This window comes from Anabrus simplex, chromosome 7 (genome assembly GCF_040414725.1).
Source record: "Anabrus simplex isolate iqAnaSimp1 chromosome 7, ASM4041472v1, whole genome shotgun sequence".
NCBI lineage: Eukaryota > Metazoa > Arthropoda > Insecta > Orthoptera > Tettigoniidae > Anabrus > Anabrus simplex.
In genome coordinates, this window is record NC_090271.1 from 98,014,845 (window position 1) to 98,033,298 (window position 18,454).

General features: G+C 37.8%; 1 protein-coding gene across 1 annotated transcript in view; it reads left to right on the top strand.

Moving 5' to 3' along the window:
- LOC136877293 (aconitate hydratase, mitochondrial) overlaps window positions 1-18,454 on the top strand; it is a 225,399-nt gene that overhangs the window by 179,425 nt on the left and 27,520 nt on the right. The window contains exon 13 of the mRNA XM_067151224.2: window positions 11,162-11,298. Coding sequence (XP_067007325.1) covers window positions 11,162-11,298 — 137 coding nt within the window. The remainder of the gene's footprint in view (window positions 1-11,161; window positions 11,299-18,454) is intronic.

The window sequence follows — 18,454 nt, forward strand, 5'->3', positions numbered from 1 at the left end:
GAAATGTGAAGACAGCATTCTGGTACTTGTCGACAATACAACAGGTGGGCGATACTCAATACTTTGATCGCTCGACTGCCTGGACAGGGAAATACTACCAGTTCACGTTATCAGCTCTGCCGGACAGTTAGCGATAAGCATATTGACAAAGGCGGAGGAGTGAGGAGGATGGCTGAGTGTGACTGACTGGCTGGGAATGTGGCCTTGGGCGGGGGGTTTGCAAGTTGGGTATTTTTGTTACAACAGCTAGCCACAACTGTTCTGCAGGTAGAAAGAAATGCAGCTTCTTGTACTGTCGCGTACAAAGCACCGTAACAGCAAATGGTACAGTTCCGATATTTAATGTAGGCATGTCCACGGAATACGCAAACTTTACTTTGTGTATGTACCGTATGTCTTTGACGTCAGAAATTGATCTGAGTTATGTGTGGGGATTGTTTTGCCTGCAGTTTCAGGTTTTTAATGTCAAAAACTTCATTTTTAGTCCGTATTGAATCCAGATTTACATTAATTCAAGAATTGAATAGGTGGAGACAATTACCCTCACTCCTTAATGCAGTTTCAGGTGTTAAAAATGGGGTGCAAGATATACGTGGATGGAGATTTATATGCGAGCAAATATGGTATTTCTGCAGATCCTGTTCTTCTGGTGGAAACTTGCCCGCAGGCTAAGTTTAGTGCCTGCCTCTCACCCGGAGGTCATGGGTTCGATACCCGCCAGGTCAACAATTTTTGCCTGGTTCTGGGAATTAGTTCGAGGTTCACTCAATCTACGTGACCCTAAGTGATTGCAATTGAGGCGATATATGAGGGTGGGAGGGTGACCCCAGTCTAGAAAACCAAGAATAATGATGATGAGAATTCGTCTTGCCGACCATGCCTCACCTCGTAAACTGCATGTCTCCAAACTCAACAGCGGTCGCTTGGTAGGCCAAAGAAAATCGGGGCTTTAGCGCCATAGATTTCTTAATTATACATATATTCTGTTGTATTGTAAAATTCTTTTTCAAATAGATACTAGAAGTGAAAACAAGAAAATGAATTTGCTGAAAACAAAAACTATAATATCAACTATTATTTTTTATTTTTTAATAATTCAGAAATATTTTCATACTATGTTTTCCGCACATAGAAATTTTCTTGTCAGTATCTGCCATGCATCGATACATATACGCCAATATTATCGGTTACTAAAATTGTCTTGTTTTTACTAGTGACTTGTTTGAATTTTTTCAAATCTTTAATACTCTCGTTCAAATTAGTTATTCTATAGAATTGTATTTAGAAATACATTATACATAATCATGTATATTCTTTTATATCTTAAATGACTTTTTCAAAGTAGATATTGAGAAAGTGCGAAAATGTTTTTCCTCTTCCTAAAAATAAACTTTATCGACAACTATGAATCAACAGTAAAAGGTTTTTGACTCTTTATATCACTCTAAACCAGTTGTTTATTCTATGTAGTTGATATGTAGAAAATTTCATGCTGGTATTTGTTATACAACGGTAGATATACGCAAATTTTAAAATACATTCCACTGAAAACGGCCTGGCACTTTACAGTAGTAGAGTGGAGGCGGAGCCCTGGCCTCTTCCAGCCGCGCGTATATAAGAGGGAACTGTTATAAGAATGACAGTGGTTGTGATGATATTGCATGTAATCAGCTTCATTTTCCATATCAAATTCTAATTACTGAGACTTAAATAATTGAAAATCTTCCACCTTTTTGGTACTTTTTATTTGCTTTTTAGCAAATTAATCAATTATAAACAGTACATGTTTCGTTCTTATTTGAGAACATCTTCAGCTGTTGTTTGGCTTAGGCGAATAACTAAGTTTTTGAGTACATTATTTTCAGGTACATTGTTCCTCTTTAAAACTATTTAAATATAAATTAAATTAAAATGATGTTAAAACAATGTGGTGGTTAATGGGTTGATGAAATGAGACAGGATGAATACATAGTTAGCCTACTTAAAAAACTATATCTGTTCGTTAGAATAGTTGTTGTTGAAAGTTTCAACTCTGTTACACTAAAAATATCTGTTTGTCTTCCAGTTAAAAGGTTTTTAAAATGATTGACTTCTTGACACTGTTCTAATTATTGTTGAATGTTAATTTCTTTCACTCCTTCCAGGTTGGCTGTTATTTATTTTGAGCTTTCTTAATGTGCCTTAAATTGAGTCTAATGAAGCCGATTGCCGTTCACTTTTTGAAAAGGGAGCTTCGTCTCAATATCTGAAATGAAATGAGGAAAATTGGGATTTGCTTTTAAAATGAAAACGTCACTTTACATAGTAACTAAATGTGTAAAATGGTTCCATACCGTACTGTTGTTAAACTCCAATTCTACCGTGACCCTGGAGGAGGTACGTTTGAAGCTGCTTTGCGTCTTGTATAATAATGTGTGTGTTCCGTTGTTTGCTCCTCCTTCCAGGAAGGAGAGGGGAGGAGGCGTGTCGCTTGCTGTTGCGGCTTTGGCTTTAGAAGGGGTGGGGGGATTGGATGTACAAAATGGCGGAGGCTCGTTCTTATTCATTCTTTTATTGTCTGTGTTGTTTCTTTTGCCTAAAGTTTCAAGAATTGATAATATCCCTTCAAATATAGGGTTCCTATTGTCAATTATATCATTCAGGTTATTGTCCCGATTATTTTTTTGTTCTAAATATATGTTGTTGTTTGAGTCATCAGTCCATAGACTGGTTTGATGCAGCTCTCCATGCCACCCTATCCTGTGCTAACCTTTTCATTTCTACGTAACTATTGCATCCTACATCTGCTCTAATCTGTTTGTCATATTCATACCTTGGTCTACCCCTACCGTTCTTGTCACCTACACTTCCTTCAAAAACCAACTGAACAAGTCCTGGGTGTCTGAAGATGTGTCCTATCATTCTATCTCTTCTTCTCGTCAAATTTAGCCAAATCGATCTCCTCTCACCAATTCGATTCAGTATCTCTTCATTCGTGATTCGATCTATCCATCTCACCTTCAGCATTCTTCTGTAACACCACATTTCAAAAGCTTCTATTCTCTTTCTTTCTGAGCTAGTTATCGTCCATGTTTCACTTCCATACAATGCCACGCTCCACACAAAAGTCTTCAAAAACATCTTTCTAATTCCGATATCAATGTTTGAAGTGAGCAAATTTCTTTTCTTAAGAAAGCTCTTCCTTGCTTGTGCTAGTCTGCATTTTATGTCCTCCTTACTTCTGCCATCGTTGGTTATTTTACTACCCAAGTAACAATATTCATCTACTTCCTTTAAGACTTCGTTTCCTAATCTAATATTTCCTGCATCACCTGCCTTCGTTCGACTGCACTCCATTACTTTTGTTTTGGACTTATTTATTTTCATCTTGTACTCCTTAACTAAGACTTCATCCATACCATTCAGCAACTTCTCGAGATCTTCTGCAGTCTCAGATAAAATAACAATATCATCGGCAAATCTCAAGGTTTTGATTTCCTCTCCTTGGACTGTGATTCCCTTTCCAAATTTCTCTTTGATTTCCTGTACTGCCTGTTCTATGTAAACATTGAAAAGGAGAGGGGACAAACTGCAGCCTTACCTCACTCCTTTCTGGATTGCTGCTTCTTTTTCAAAGCCCTCGATTCTTATCACTGCAGACTGATTTTTATACAGGTTGTAGATAATTCTTCGTTCTCGGTATCTGATCCCTATCATCTTCAGAATCATAAATAGCCTGGTCCAATCAACATTATCGAATGCCTTTTCTAGATCTACGAATGCCATGTACGTGGGCTTGTCCTTCTTGATTCAATTCTCTAAGATCAGACGTAAAGTCAGTATTGCTTCACGTGTTCCTACATTTCTTCTGAAGCCAAATTGATCTTCCCCCAACTCAGCTTCAACTTGTTTTTCCATTCTTCTGTAAATAATACGTGTTAAAATTTTGCAGGCATGAGATACTAAACTAATAGTGCGGTAGTTTTCACACCTGTCAGCACCGGCTTTCTTGGGAATAGGTATCACAACATTCTGCCGAAAATCGGATGGGACTTCTCCTGTCTCATACATCTTGCACACTAAATGAAATAACCTTACCATGCTGGTTTCTCCTAAGGCAGTCAGTAATTCAGAGGGAATATCATCAATTCCAGGTGCCTTGTTCCTATTTAGGTCACTCACAGCTCTGTCAAACTCTGACCTCAAAATTGGGTCTCCCATTTCATCAGCATCAACAGCCTCTTCATGTTCCAGAACGAAATTATCTACATCGTTACCTTGATACAACTGTTGGATATGCTCCTGCCATCTTTCGGCTTTGTCTTCTTTCCCTAGAAGTGGCTTTCCATCTGAGCTCTTAATATTCATGCACTTAGATTTCCTTTCTCCAAAGGTTTCCTTGATTTTCCTGTATGCAGCATCTACCTTTCCTTGGACCATTCAGCCTTCGACATCCTTGCATTTCTCCTTCAGCCATTCTTCCTTAGCTACCTTGCACTTTCTATCCACTTCATTCTTTAATCGCCTGTATTCTTTTCTGCCCTCTTCATTTCTAGCATTCTTGTATTTTCATCGTTCATCAATCAGGTCTAGTATCTCCTGAGTTATCCACTGATTCTTAGTTGATCTTTTCTTCCTTCCTAACATTTCTTCAGCAGCCCTACTGACTTCATTTTTCATGACTCTCCACTCTTCCTCTACTGTGTTTCCTTCGGCCTTTTCATTTAGTCCTTGTGCAACATGTTCCTTGAAACAATCCATCACACTCTTTTCTTTCAACTTGTCTAGATCCCATCTTTTTGCATTCTTTCCTTTCTTCAATTTCTTCAACTTCAGATGGCATTTCATGACCAACAAGTTGTGGTCAGAGTCCACGTCTGCTCCTGGGAAAGTTTTGCAATCCAACACCTGGTTTCTGAATCTCTGCCTAATCATAATGAAGTCTATTTGATACCTTCCAGTGTCTCCAGGTCTCGTCCACATATACAGCCGTCGTTTGTGATGTTTGAACCAAGTATTGGCAAGGACTAAATTATGGTCAGTGCAGAATTCAACCAGCCGACTTCCTCTTTCGTTCCTTTGTCCCAATCCAAATTCTCCTACTGTGCTACCTTCTCTTCCTTGGCCTACCACTGCGTTCCAGTCTCCCATCACAATTAGATTCTCGTCACCTTTGACATATTGTATTAAATCTTCTATCTCCTCATATATTCTTTCAATTTCTTCATCATCCGCTGAACTAGTAGGCATATAGACCTGCACTATTGTGGTGGGCATTGGTTTGGTGTCTATCTTGGCGACAATAATTCTTTCACTATGCTGGTCGTAGTAGCTTATCCGCTGCCCTATTTTCTTATTCATTATTAAACCAACTCCTGCATTTCCCCTGTTTGATTTCGTGTTGATAATTCGGTAGTCGCCTGACCAAAAATCCTGTTCTTCCTGCCAACGTACTTCACTTATACCAACTACATCTAGCTTTAGCCTATCCATCTCCCTTTTCAGATTCTCTAACCTACCACAACGATTCAAACTTCTAACATTCCACGCTCCGACTCGCAGAATGTCAGTATCCATCTTCCTGATGATCGCCCCCTCTCGTGTAGTCCCCACCCGGAGATCCGAATGGGGGACTAGTTTACCTCCGGAATATTTTACCCGGGAGGAAGCCATCATCAGTACATCATTCATACAGAGAGAGCTGCATGTCCTCGGGAGGTGGTTACGGCTGTAGTTTCCCGTTGCTTTCAGCCGTGTAGCAGTATCAACACAGCTAAGCCATGTTGAGTATTATTACAAGGCCGTATCAGTCAATCTAAACTGCCGCCCTTGCAACTACCGAAAGGCTGCTACCCCCCTTTCGATGAACCATTCGTTAGTCTGGTCTCTCAACAGATACCCATCCGATATGGTTGCACCTGCGGCTCGGCTATCTGCATCATTGGGACACGCAAGCCTCCCCACCGCGGCAAGGTCACATGGTTCGCAGAGGAGGTCTAAATATATAGATTTTCTAATGTATTTAGAAGAGCTCCTTTGTTTATTTTACGTAATATAGTTAAATCCTGCTCTATAGTTGTGAACTGATGTCCGGTTGTACTCATGTGTTGGCCCATCACGGATAATTTTTTATGCGCCTCAGCATTGACATGTTCTAAGAATCTTACAGTAAAACTGCACCCTGTTTGCCCAACATAAGTTTTTCACATTGATGACATTTCAATTTGTAAACTCCTAATTCTGATTTTTTTTTTTTTTTTTTCCCTAGGGAATTAACTTTATTGTAATTAAAGAATTTTTGCTTTGTATTGTTACTGGTTGAATACACGATCTTATAGTTATATTTTTTGAACAAATTCGTTACTGTATATAAGTTAGGGTTGTTGAATGTGAACTTGGCGTATTTATCTTTCTTTTTTATTTTGGGTGTTAGATTAGTTTGTAACTTTTGTTTGAATTTTCTGATTATTTTGTTTACCATATTTTGTTCAAATCCGTTGTATTGGGCTTTTTTATGGATAAAGATCAGTTCTTTTTCTCGTTCTGTGTGTGTAAGGGGTATGTTAAATGCTCTATACATGTAACTGTACTAAGCTGACACTTTTTTGTGATTCCGGATGCAATGGGTAGTATTGTAATGGGAGTAAAAGTGGGTTTTCTGTGTATCTTGAAGACAAACTCTCCCCCTTTCCACATTATATTTGTCTAAAAAAATTTTTGGAACCTTCTTTTTCTTTTTCTACTGTAAACTTTATTCTAGAATCCAATGTATTTAATTTATTAAGGATATCTTCACTGTTGTTCACTCTACGATCTATTACTGCAAAAGTGTCATCTACAAAGCGTAACCATAAATTGAGACCCTCTATTTGTCCTATTATTTTGGTATGTTCGAGATAATCAAGATAAATATTGGCTAAAATGCCCGGAGCAGGAGCTCCCATACGTCCATAAAACCTAGAATGTATAAGGATTTCTTTGGAATGGGCCTTCCTGTCTATATATCTTCTTATTGAAAGTGAAATAATTGTCAATTGATATTGAATTTTCACGTCCACATTGTAATCGAAAGCGACTTTCAACCTATTAGATCGTGTTACGTACATTTAGTACGTGTTGAACAAAAATGGCCAACAGACACCAATGGGATCCGAACCCACAACCTCCCGATTTCGCGTCGGTTGCTCTACCAATTGATTGAAATAATTGTGTTTCGTAACGAATTTGAGAACATTAATGAAATCTTCTATTTCTGGTAGGCTAAGTTGCTTGTGTTCTATTAGATTCTTCCTGATAATTTTTCTTGTTTCATCCACTGGATTATTTGTATACATGTCCTTGATGTCAAAGGAGCATGTTACTTGATGTGGTGTTAATTTCAAGTTCTTGAGTACTTTGCAAAAAGCTACAGAATTTTTTAGTGGTGTTTTGTTGTAAAAAACGTAATGATTGGTTTGGAATGTATGTACGTATTGCAATGTTTTATAAGTAGGACTGCTGCAGAAGTTTATTACTGGTCTTTTGGGTATTCCTTCTTTATGTAACTTGGGTAAGGTCCTTGCAGTTGGAAGACCGGGATTCATATTAATCAGTTTCTGGACATCTTGTTCATTTAAAATGAAGGTTGCGTTTCTTAGTAATGTTTTTAACTTTTTTCTGAGTATTAATTGTAGGGTCTCTTTCCAACAATAGTAGTTTTAGATAAGGAGGAATATATCAGGAAAACAGAAACTTTTTCCAGCAGTAGCACTGTGATAATGATAGTCAAAACGAGTTCACTAACCTGATTGTCTCATATACAGTTGAAACTCAGTTCATCATTTCGTGCAAAATCTCTAAAAATAACTGATACGGGAAAATTATGGATGTGGAATACACCCTTTCACACTCCTTGCAAAAAATCATTACGCTACTTTCTTTTAACATCTGTTTGAAGAAGTCCTTGATGTTTGTTTTTTGGCCTGTTACATTTCACATGAAATAATACATTTTCAGTATTCAAAATAGTTTGCTACTCGCTGCCGTCAATATTGTGAGTGTAAATGTGTGCTCAGAGCTTTGGAAAAATTCAGCAGTCGTTCGACCTACTCTCATGCTCGCTTTCCCATAGTGCACATTTGTCAATTGACACTGTAATATTGCCACACAACTCTACACTGAGAGCAGAACATGTGAGGAGTTCACTGTCTATTGGAACATGCATATCAAATTTCACGTCGTTGGTGCTAAGCTTTCCCCAATCGCGCATAGGTCCCTCATCGATGGCGTCAATATATTCAACACTTTCTATGTATCCACACTTCTGGAAACAGTTATGAATTGTGACTGGTGATATCTGATGGCAGTATGCAAAAATGAATTCTTAAAAATTAATTTTTTAAAGAATTAATTTTCACATATTGTCAATGCCAATATGGAACCAACTATGAAATTCATAAGTTGCGGGACACTGGTGGTATTTAGGGGAAGAAACACAATCGTTATGTTACAAAGAAGGAATACAAGGTCCTTTGGATGGGCAGCACAGTTGTCTATAAATAGTTATCTTCCTCCTGAGTCTCCATGGAAGTCCCCGCAACGACATCCTATAGAAATGTCTGTGGTCAGCCAAAATTTGCTGTCGGAAAAATATTGACCTGGTAACTTACATTCTTAAAACATCTGTATTCCTTAAACTTTCCTATAACAGTAGGCACCCACTTATTGGTTCCATCACTTTTAACACAAAAGGAACAGTTATGCGATTTTTCCCTCTTCTCCCACCATGATACAACTCTCGTCAGACTGCTAGTGTATGGTCAGGAAGATGATTGTAAAAGAGGCCAGTTTCATCTCTGTTGTAAATGTCTCAGGGTTCGTATTCCTCGAGCTGCGCTGGCAGGTTTTCCAGTTCCGTACCTGATGTATGTAGAGGAGCTACTTCCGCCTGCTAATTTCTTATACTCTAGCCCGTGCCGCTCCTTGAAGCGGGAGATCTATCCGTTGGAAGCTGCGAAATTCTTAATGTTCATTCTTTTCGTGACCTCAAGGGCTTTCTCTCGTAAGATACTGCCATTCGCAGGAATGCCTGATGCTCAGACTTGTTGATAGTTGGCAAAGAGTACAACCTCCAACTCGCTGTATGTAGATTCTTTCCCAGTTTTTTTCTTTACGGACATTCCATATTTTCTTCTTCCGTCACGTATTTCACATTTCTTACTCTTAATGGAATTTACTATTGACGGCACTAAACCTAGTCAGTTGGCATTGTCTATTTTCTTTTCAGTAGGATTTTTCGTAACTTCAATCATTCTCTTCTTGCAAGGTTCTGACCTGCTTAAAAGTTCAAGTATCATCGCCATAAGACCTGTCTGTGTCGGTGCGACGTAAAGCCCCTAGCAAAAAAAAAAAGTTCAAGTCATTTTAAGTTATACAACAATATCCACAATATGACTATTCAGTAACAACTGTACAGCAAATGTACACACAGTGAAATACCTTATTGTAAGAACATAGGCCACATTCCCGACTTTGCTTACTTGAATACTGCTGCTTGAAATTCGCTCTGACAATGTCACAGCAGTTAGTCATGCAAGATGATGCAGCTCGGATTATGATACAGCGGTTAATCATTCAATATTGCATGGCTCAGACGATGTCGCAGCGTGCATCAACATTATATCAGATAGCGCAGCAGTGAGATGGAACAGGTGAGTGTGTATATTGATATGAGAATTGATTAGGGTTTAGAGTTTGTCAGGGCTGAAATTAATGAATGATATAGGGAAAAATGGTTTATCGAAGAACAAGAAATTAAGTTTTTTATCCCAGATTGTATTGGATGTGTTCTCGGGACTGAAAATTATGAACGATAGTTCTGGGAACAATCGATCGAAGTTCCACTGTAATTATTTAGTCATAATATTGTTTCAAATAATTGTCTAATTATGATATGTGTGCTGTACATTATTTTATGTGCTTAATTTTAAATTATATTACTACTATTACAGTAGAACCCCTTATTAACGTTCCCATTTTAATTAAAATTTTTGTAACTCCTGGCAAAACCGCCATAAGTACACAGTTATGCAACCCCGCTTTTAATTCTGTTTCACGAAAAACCCTGCTTTTACATGGAAAACAGAAATTCATGTGCATTTTTGTAACAGAAATTCATGAGTGGTACAAAAGATTGATATATAAATAATCAGTTAAACTTTTCAGTATACATCAATATGACTAGATTTCAAAAAGTATCGGCTATCAATATCTCGATTGGCCCAATGATGTGACGTCGCCATTTGAGTGAATCTATAACTGCTCCTGCAATGTTGGAGTGTGAGGCTGCCAGTAGTGCCATCTCCGAGTACCGATGAAAGAATAATGCTGTGTGTTCTGCATAGCAACCATGCATAATGTAAAGCTGATAGCTCTTACCTTTCCTTGCCAAAATATTAAATAAAGCATGCTATAGAACTTAGATATTCTTATGTGAACTTGACTTTCATATCTTCTAAACAAACGTATTGCTTAACAGTGTCACTTCTGTCAAGAAACATAATTATGTTGACACTGGTACAAAGGTTGTATGGTTTCCATAAATTGACAGAAGTTCTGAAATTTTGTAATGTGAGAGATGATTTTGTGACATTCCTTCCGTGAGCACATCAAATAGCTAGGAGTGGTTTTTTCCCTATCAAGTCATTTTACACTCGTGATGACACATGAGCATAACTATAAATTTGCTCTTCTTGCCGTAGATACATATTTTCTAAACATGCCTGCCAAAGTAGTCGAACAGACGTCTGCCAATAAATTATCTTAGCCGACCTATGTTTGCACCGCCTAAAGCGCTTGCAAGCAGTACTCAAGACATAATCCCATTTGAGCAGTCACACTCTCTGATCGATTTTCCTGTCCTAATTATTACCATTAAATTAAATCACAATTGCGTTGTTATTTCATTTAATATATTGCATGTTTTACATGAACTCCCTTAGGGGAAAATGGTTCATTGAACGAGAAATTGCGTTTTCTAACCCAGATTGTATTGGATATGTTCTGGGGACTGAAAATTATGAACAATAGTTCCAATTTAAGAAACAGGTATTAAATCCCTTTGAGATTAGATAAAAATGGGTTCTACTCTATTTGCTACTTGCATCAGTGCTCATGTAACTGTTTTTATGTCTTAAAATTTTAGGGCCACTAATGCTGAAAACAACGAGATGAACAAGGTCAAGAACCAGTTGACTGGAGAGTGGGGAACTGTTCCTGATGTTGCCCGGCATTATAAGGCAAATGGTGTTCGATGGGTTGCTGTTGGAGATGAAAATTACGGTAATTCACAAATATTGATGAGAAATAGTGAAAGGCATGGTGAAATGTATTATCTTTTTTGTAATCTCATAAGGTATTCCCACTAAAAGCAGACAGTTAAAAAAGGCTGGAACCTCATACTTCCTCAGATATCTCTTTATACAGTGGAACTTCCCTATAACTAACACCAGTGGGGAATGTAAAAATATCCACTGGTAAGAAGTGTCTACCATTAGAAAAAGAGATATTGTGTCTAATCCTAAGCATGTCAGGCCAGCTGCCAGATGTTTTAAAATAGTTTACCTTTATCACATGGTACTTAATTAAATGCACTATTACAATCCACTGAAGGACAGAGTATCAGCATGCTCCGTGCATCTATGTGGACGGAATATCATCCATATCATCTGTACCTTTTTAGTATAGTTCACATAGAAATAAGAGATTTTGAATTACAGTATAGTCCCAAACACCACCGGCAGGTCATAAATTCACAAACGAACATGGGTAAAGATTAATTGAACCTTGTAAGGACCATGGACTTATTCTGGAACCCACAAGATTTAGGAGAGAACCACACAATGAAGTGGTATATCATGAAAGCGAATCAGTAATAGATATAATGCGGGGAAGGAAAATTGCCATTTTTGTCATGTATTCAGACTGCCAGGAACCCGACTAGTGAAGCAGTTCTTTAGTCACTTCTGGAAAAAGTAAAACAAAGAACACTTAATTCACTGAGATCATGAATGATTTAGAAGAACTAAATTTATCAATGCTCCAAATTGAAAGCAGAGAAGAGAAGAGGATTCTAAGGAATAAACACTTACGATTCAAACTCAACACTTTAACGAAGGAACTACACTATTACTGACAACCAAAGGGCAGCCAGGTCTGAGAGGATGAAGTTATGGTAGCAGAAGAAACTGAAAAGCTGACTAATACTGTTAGACTTTAATGTATATGACTGATTAAAGTGCTATGTTAAAATAATAATAATAATAATAATAATAATAATAATAATAATAATAATGCTTCAGAAATTTGAGTGTGGGTCATATTCAAGCCTTTCATATCGTGGTCTTGTAAATACATTGTTCAGAATGTGCATCAATATGGCAACAGCAGTTTCATGTCACGTGACTTGGAAATGGTCGAAATTTTCTCCATTACTCACTTCCACATTAATGGAACCATAAGTCTGAAAAGAAACCACAAAAAGACTTTTAAAATCTGTATGGAACTGTAATCCGTTCGTTCAAAACTTGGCCTTCGTGGATGATTTCCTTACTAGGGCTTACTAATTGAGTCTTTTCTAATTCCAATACCACAGTACGTGAATGTGCATGTTCAATTTCATTCTCATAAATTGTTAAAGTAGGCTTCTGTGTCAAATGTTTGTTTTCTACTCCAAAAGTGTTGCCTAACCTAACTTAACTGTGCTTGTAACACAAAAACATATTTCAAGCCCCAGTAGAGTATTGAATGATGATACTCTCTATTGTTTAGTGTTAGGTATCTAGTGATACAGATCACAGTTTATCCTTCCAGTCAGAGATTAAGATTCATTCCCAATACAGTGAAACCTCGTTAGTACGTTTCTGGTTAATAGAGCAAATGCCGGAAAAGCCATCCATCCAATTTTTGATCTGATTTTTGATATGCTCTATTGGTGGAAAAGAATCTAATTCCCTCCATGGGAACTTAGAATTTCCATTTGGAATTGCTAGGCGGGCATTAATTCCATTGTGGAGTTTTATCTCCCGTATGCAGTTATCAGACTGTGCTTCATAAATAAGCTTCTGATAAGTTCACCTGCATACACCCCAGCGTCAGTGGGTAGGGTCTGACACATCCCACTCTGAAGAGTCTAGTGTCAGACCTAAGACGAAACGCTGGTTAATAGAGCAAACGCCGGAAAAGCCATCCATCTAATTTTTGATCTGATTTTTTATATGCTCTATTGGTGGAAAAGAATCTGATTCCCTCCATGGGAACTTAGAATTTCCATCTGCAGGGGACGACGAAAAAATCATGTTAAGCGGGAAAAGTTACTATCGAATATCCCATTAAAAACTATCCAACAGGGAGATAGTATCACTTTACACATTGGTACATTTTACATATATTTTTTTGTGTGTGTGTGGTTTTTTTTTTTTTTTCCAGAGGATAAAGGAGAACGCTAAAGTGTGAAAAAGTCGAGAGAACAAATATCAATAATTCTCTGCTGAAGCCTGTTAAAGTAACAGGAGACTATTAAAAGATGTGAAAAACTTAGAAAAACAGATATTTTATTTTGCCCTTCGTCTCATAGAAGTAGTTACAGTACCTACATATTAGAGCAGATCACTTTCTTCCTAAAACAATTGTATAATGAATTGTTTGTTGAAGCCTTAGGTTTCTGACCAGTGGGTAATTAAACACCGTTTTCTGGTCACTTTGTTCGAGCATGAATTTCTCGCGAGGTTATTTTCGCCATCCGGGATTAAGCGCCTTTGGCCGCCATCTTGAACACGAAACTGCGGCAGTACTCGGCATTGGTTCGGACAGACTCGCCGGAAAATAAACCTGCCAACTGTCAACTAGCAGTTTGTATTTATGTATGAATGGTACACTGCTTTACCTTCAATTTATAGTATTGAGCGGTAAAGAAGCGACATGATAATTTGTCGCGTGACAGCCTACTTACGGACTAATAGGATAATCGTGAGAAGTTCAGTAGCGTGGTATATACAGTATCTGTCTTATGATAGCCTAGCTATGGATTATAAAAGCGTTGTGAAACCACTCACTAATGAAGAAAAAATTAAAATCCTTCAAGAAGTAGATAGGAATCCGCATCTTAACCACGTAGAGTTGGTGCGAACGTTAAAACTAGCACCTTCAACTTTGAACACTATTGTGGGCAACCGAGACAAAATTGAAAAGCGTATAAGCAAACTAGAAACGGATCAAGAAAACAAGTGTGCAAAGGAAAGTTTTGGAAGTTGGAAAGAATGATTTTGAATAAATAAATTTCTCACTTCTGATTGGAATGCGAAGTAAGCTACAAGCACAATCAAGCGCACTGGGTTATTCAACAATCTCACTGACAACAAACACCTTTTCATAGAACAAAAAATAAACCACTTTTCCCTTCAAGAAAATCAAATGATGTCTCTGTCATGACCATCCACCAACGGCTGCACGATTGCTAGAGTTGAACTTTTGTTATTTTTTGGCAATAACTTCCGTGATGAATAATTTCGGATGACTCCCAGCCATAAGCCATGTATGTCAACATCACAGCTTTTTTTAAAAAAGTGTAAAAACTGAATTCAGCGCTCTTACCCACAGTGGAATCTATTACTGTGCTTTAACTTAGCACTGTCCTGTCTTGTTCTAGTGTAAAGTCTTTGCTGCCAATCAGTGACGGAAAACTCAACTTTACCTAAGCTAACAGCTTGCAACTCAAAGGCCCAATGTACTCGGTGTTTGATAATTCAAGGTCATTAATTTCCTCTTATCGCGTAACCTTCTCCAATCGACCCGTGGTGAGGGCTCTTATTTCTGTTGGAATTCACATTCCATACACAAAGGATGACAAAGAACATTTTCCAAGTAAAGGCGAAAAATCGTGACTTGTTAAGTGAGGGTTTTTTAATACAGGTTTAATACGATGGGTGTCGGGACTTCAATTTCACAACGTGCTAAGCTGGAAAATGTGTTAATGAGGAACGTACTAACAAGGTTTCACTATACTATGATTTATTCCTTCCTCTTCATTTGACAATTGTTGAAATTAGTAGTCTTAATCATTTAAATAGTCATTGTCTTCACACCTGTATAAGTACATTTGCACCCTTACATAGTTTTCATTCACAGGGAATCATTTATTTCAATACTATGTGCTGTATAAATGTAACTGTCAACAATGAAATGATGTCTGCAGATCTGTCTGGAGTAGCTACACAAAGATGTCAACAGAGGTATGGCAGACTAGGTTCGATGAAAATGTGCCAATATACAGTCAAATGTTTCTCATATTATTTCCATGGAAATAAAGAAACACATTCCTTTGTACTCGTGAAATTGTTCTGGGAACCCCATGAAGTTCATTTAATCATAAGCTGGTGGCAGAAGTTCAACAAATATCATACCAATGCTGTCAATATAAGTGTCGAGTGATGCTCTAAATCCCTGCAACAACAGACCTCACTGTCGAGTGTACTTTGTCTTTGTAAGGGTTAATAAAATTGGTCAGCATTATAGAAAGAAACCTGGACTGGGAGACAGTGTTGGAGGAGGAGTGGTGGAAAGACCGAAGAAAGTGGAGAGGAACCATATTTGCCCCTACCCGGCTACAGCTGGATAAAGGGAAATGATGATGATGATGGTGTTGGGTAAACTTACAATATTTTTTCTTTAGAAATTCAGGATGCAGGGCTTATTCAGTGACAGGTGATATTCAGGATTATACAGTAACAGCTTCTAATCAAGACTGGGTTATTTCATGTGTAATATGACTGATTTATATAACATTGGTTAAGAGATTGTAAATGCTGTGATAGTTCATAAGTGTACTTACATTGGAATTTGTTAAATACAGTATGCATATAAGAAAGCAATTGAAATGACATTGAAAGCATCTCTGAGTCGCCCATGAGATATGGGGCGAGTGTACAGTGTAGTAATTTGGCAAAGTATGTTCCAAGGTCAGCTTAGGCCGATGATATGAATCAAATCTGTGCAATGACACGTACATTTATCACGTTGAGTCACTCCCATTTGGATAGGCGATTATAGTACAACCAGGGGTACAGAGTTATTTTGTTCGTACCATATGATAACACATCAGCAGATAAACTAAAAGTTTCACAAACTAGCATGTGAGAACATAATAGAGGATTACTGCCTCTTAAAACAATCATCACTACCACCACCTGTGAAAATGTAATTCCCCAAATTTGCTTTTTTTATGTGGTATATCTTGAAACCAATGTACATTCATAATGCCACACCACATTCCTCACAATGGAACTTGGATCTTCATGCCTTCCCCTTCTCTGAACGCACTTGCATCTGCAAGATGTACCCTACATAGGCCAATGTTTGAAACACTTCACAGCAAGGCAGGAGAGACATACAGTGCTTGTACTTGGTCTGCCATGAAGAGTGGTTGATAATTCTGGGTTGATGTCATGAGCAGCATGTACAGTAGACTCCCTGTAGTTTGGCTTTGATTAGATTGGCTGCCGATAAGTCTGGCTGGCACCTGTTTGTAACTCACTCCCACTCTGCTCAGACACACACAAGTCACCACCTGTCTCTTGTTTCCAGTGACATCAGTTGGTTGATAGTTTCGTTAATGTACTACAGGCTTTTATTGTGCATTTTCAATACTGCACAGTAATGAGTGTCAAAAGGAAAAGTATGTAGTCTAGTGTGGAATAGAGCTCTAGAATGTGTGGTTTTTCACTCGCGAGTATTCATTCGAAGGTCCTGGACTCAAGGGGGATTCCCCCGAGCAGAGAGTGCTTGAAACTATGTTCAAGAGCGAACTATGGTCGTGAGGACAGTCGAAGGAAACAACAGGCAACCATTTGAATTTTTACTAGAAAGTGATAAAATAATGCCATAGCATTTACGTTTGTCCTGATTTGTCTTTTTATTACTTATAATTTATACTCGGTGCCATCTTCGTATTACAGACACTGAATCAATGAAAATTAAGTAGGTGAATTTTACCTTGTAAACAACATCAAATATATTTGTCATCTTAAATAATACATTCAGATAAAATATATATGAATTAGAACTCTGAACAACAAAATAACATAGTAAATTTTGTTCCTTCTGTTTGAAATGAAAATCCACAGCCTGTATCCAGTCATTCGACCGGGTCATGAATAGAACGAATGAAGACCCCATCTAGCGGTGAGGATAGGAATTGTGCCAGCTGCTGAAGCCTGTTGCACTCTTTTGGGGAGATGATTAATGAATGACAGATGAAATGGAATGATATTGGAGTGTGTTGCTGGAATGAAACATGACAGGGAAAGATCGGTATACCTGGAGAAAAACCTGTCCTGCCTCCACTTTGTCCAGCACAAATCTCACATGGAGTGACCAGGATTTGAACCATGGAACCCAGCAGTGAGAGGCCAACGTGCTGCCACCTGATCCATGGAGACTTCCTTCTGTGTATTTAATTCAATTTCTTATATTTTGCTTGCGTTCCAATTATTGTTTAAATATGCGAGGTATATACTATGTATTTTTATTCTTGTATGTTAGACCAAACGTAAATTAAATTTGGGTAAAAAGTGACAATGATATAGAATAAATGAACTTTTAAACATAATTTTTGAGTGAACAAGTTGGCCGTACGATTAGGAAGGTCACGCAGCTGTGAGCTTGTATTCACAAGATAATGGGTTCAAACCTCATCTGGTTTTACCAGCACCACATCCAGGATATTCTTCCCTCTACTTGCTTCCATCACTTTCTGAATCAGCTGCCCTTCCCAATTTTTAGAAATGGCATAATATTTTGCTTCTGGCCTTTAATTGTATACTGGCCACATATATAACAGAAAGAGTTGGGATTGTTCACTCATTTTTGCCTCTGAACATCACTGCTACTTGCCATTTTAATACAAACTAAGTCTCATATTCACTCAGTCGAATTCAAGTGCACGTTTTAACTTGTAGACAAAGACGTTACACACGTTCTCACATTCTCCTCTCAGACTACAGAGAAACGCGATCTTGGCGTTTTGACCTTCTCTGACATTGCGCATGCACGAACTGCAACTGTTCTAATTGTTCTTCTGGTCTTCCTGTATGATTACTTACTCTCCTCCAAAACAGAGTACATACAATATTTTCTCTTAGACATGTCCATACCTGCATTCAATACAACCCATCCAAACCTCCTTTACAAGAACAAAGCTCATTAGCATAAACATGAGTCAGACTTGTGACAAATCTCTGTGTGATATGAAACAAGTGGTATTATTTTTTACAGAAGGACACTAAATGTAACGTGTATTACATACAATTACTTTTGCTGGAAAATCTTCGCAGACCAGTGTTATTAATAGGAAAATGGAATTCGAACCCACCATCTCCCAATTAAATACTGGATTTAAAGAATGTCTACAAGTGTATCATAGTCTGAGAAAATAACCATATTT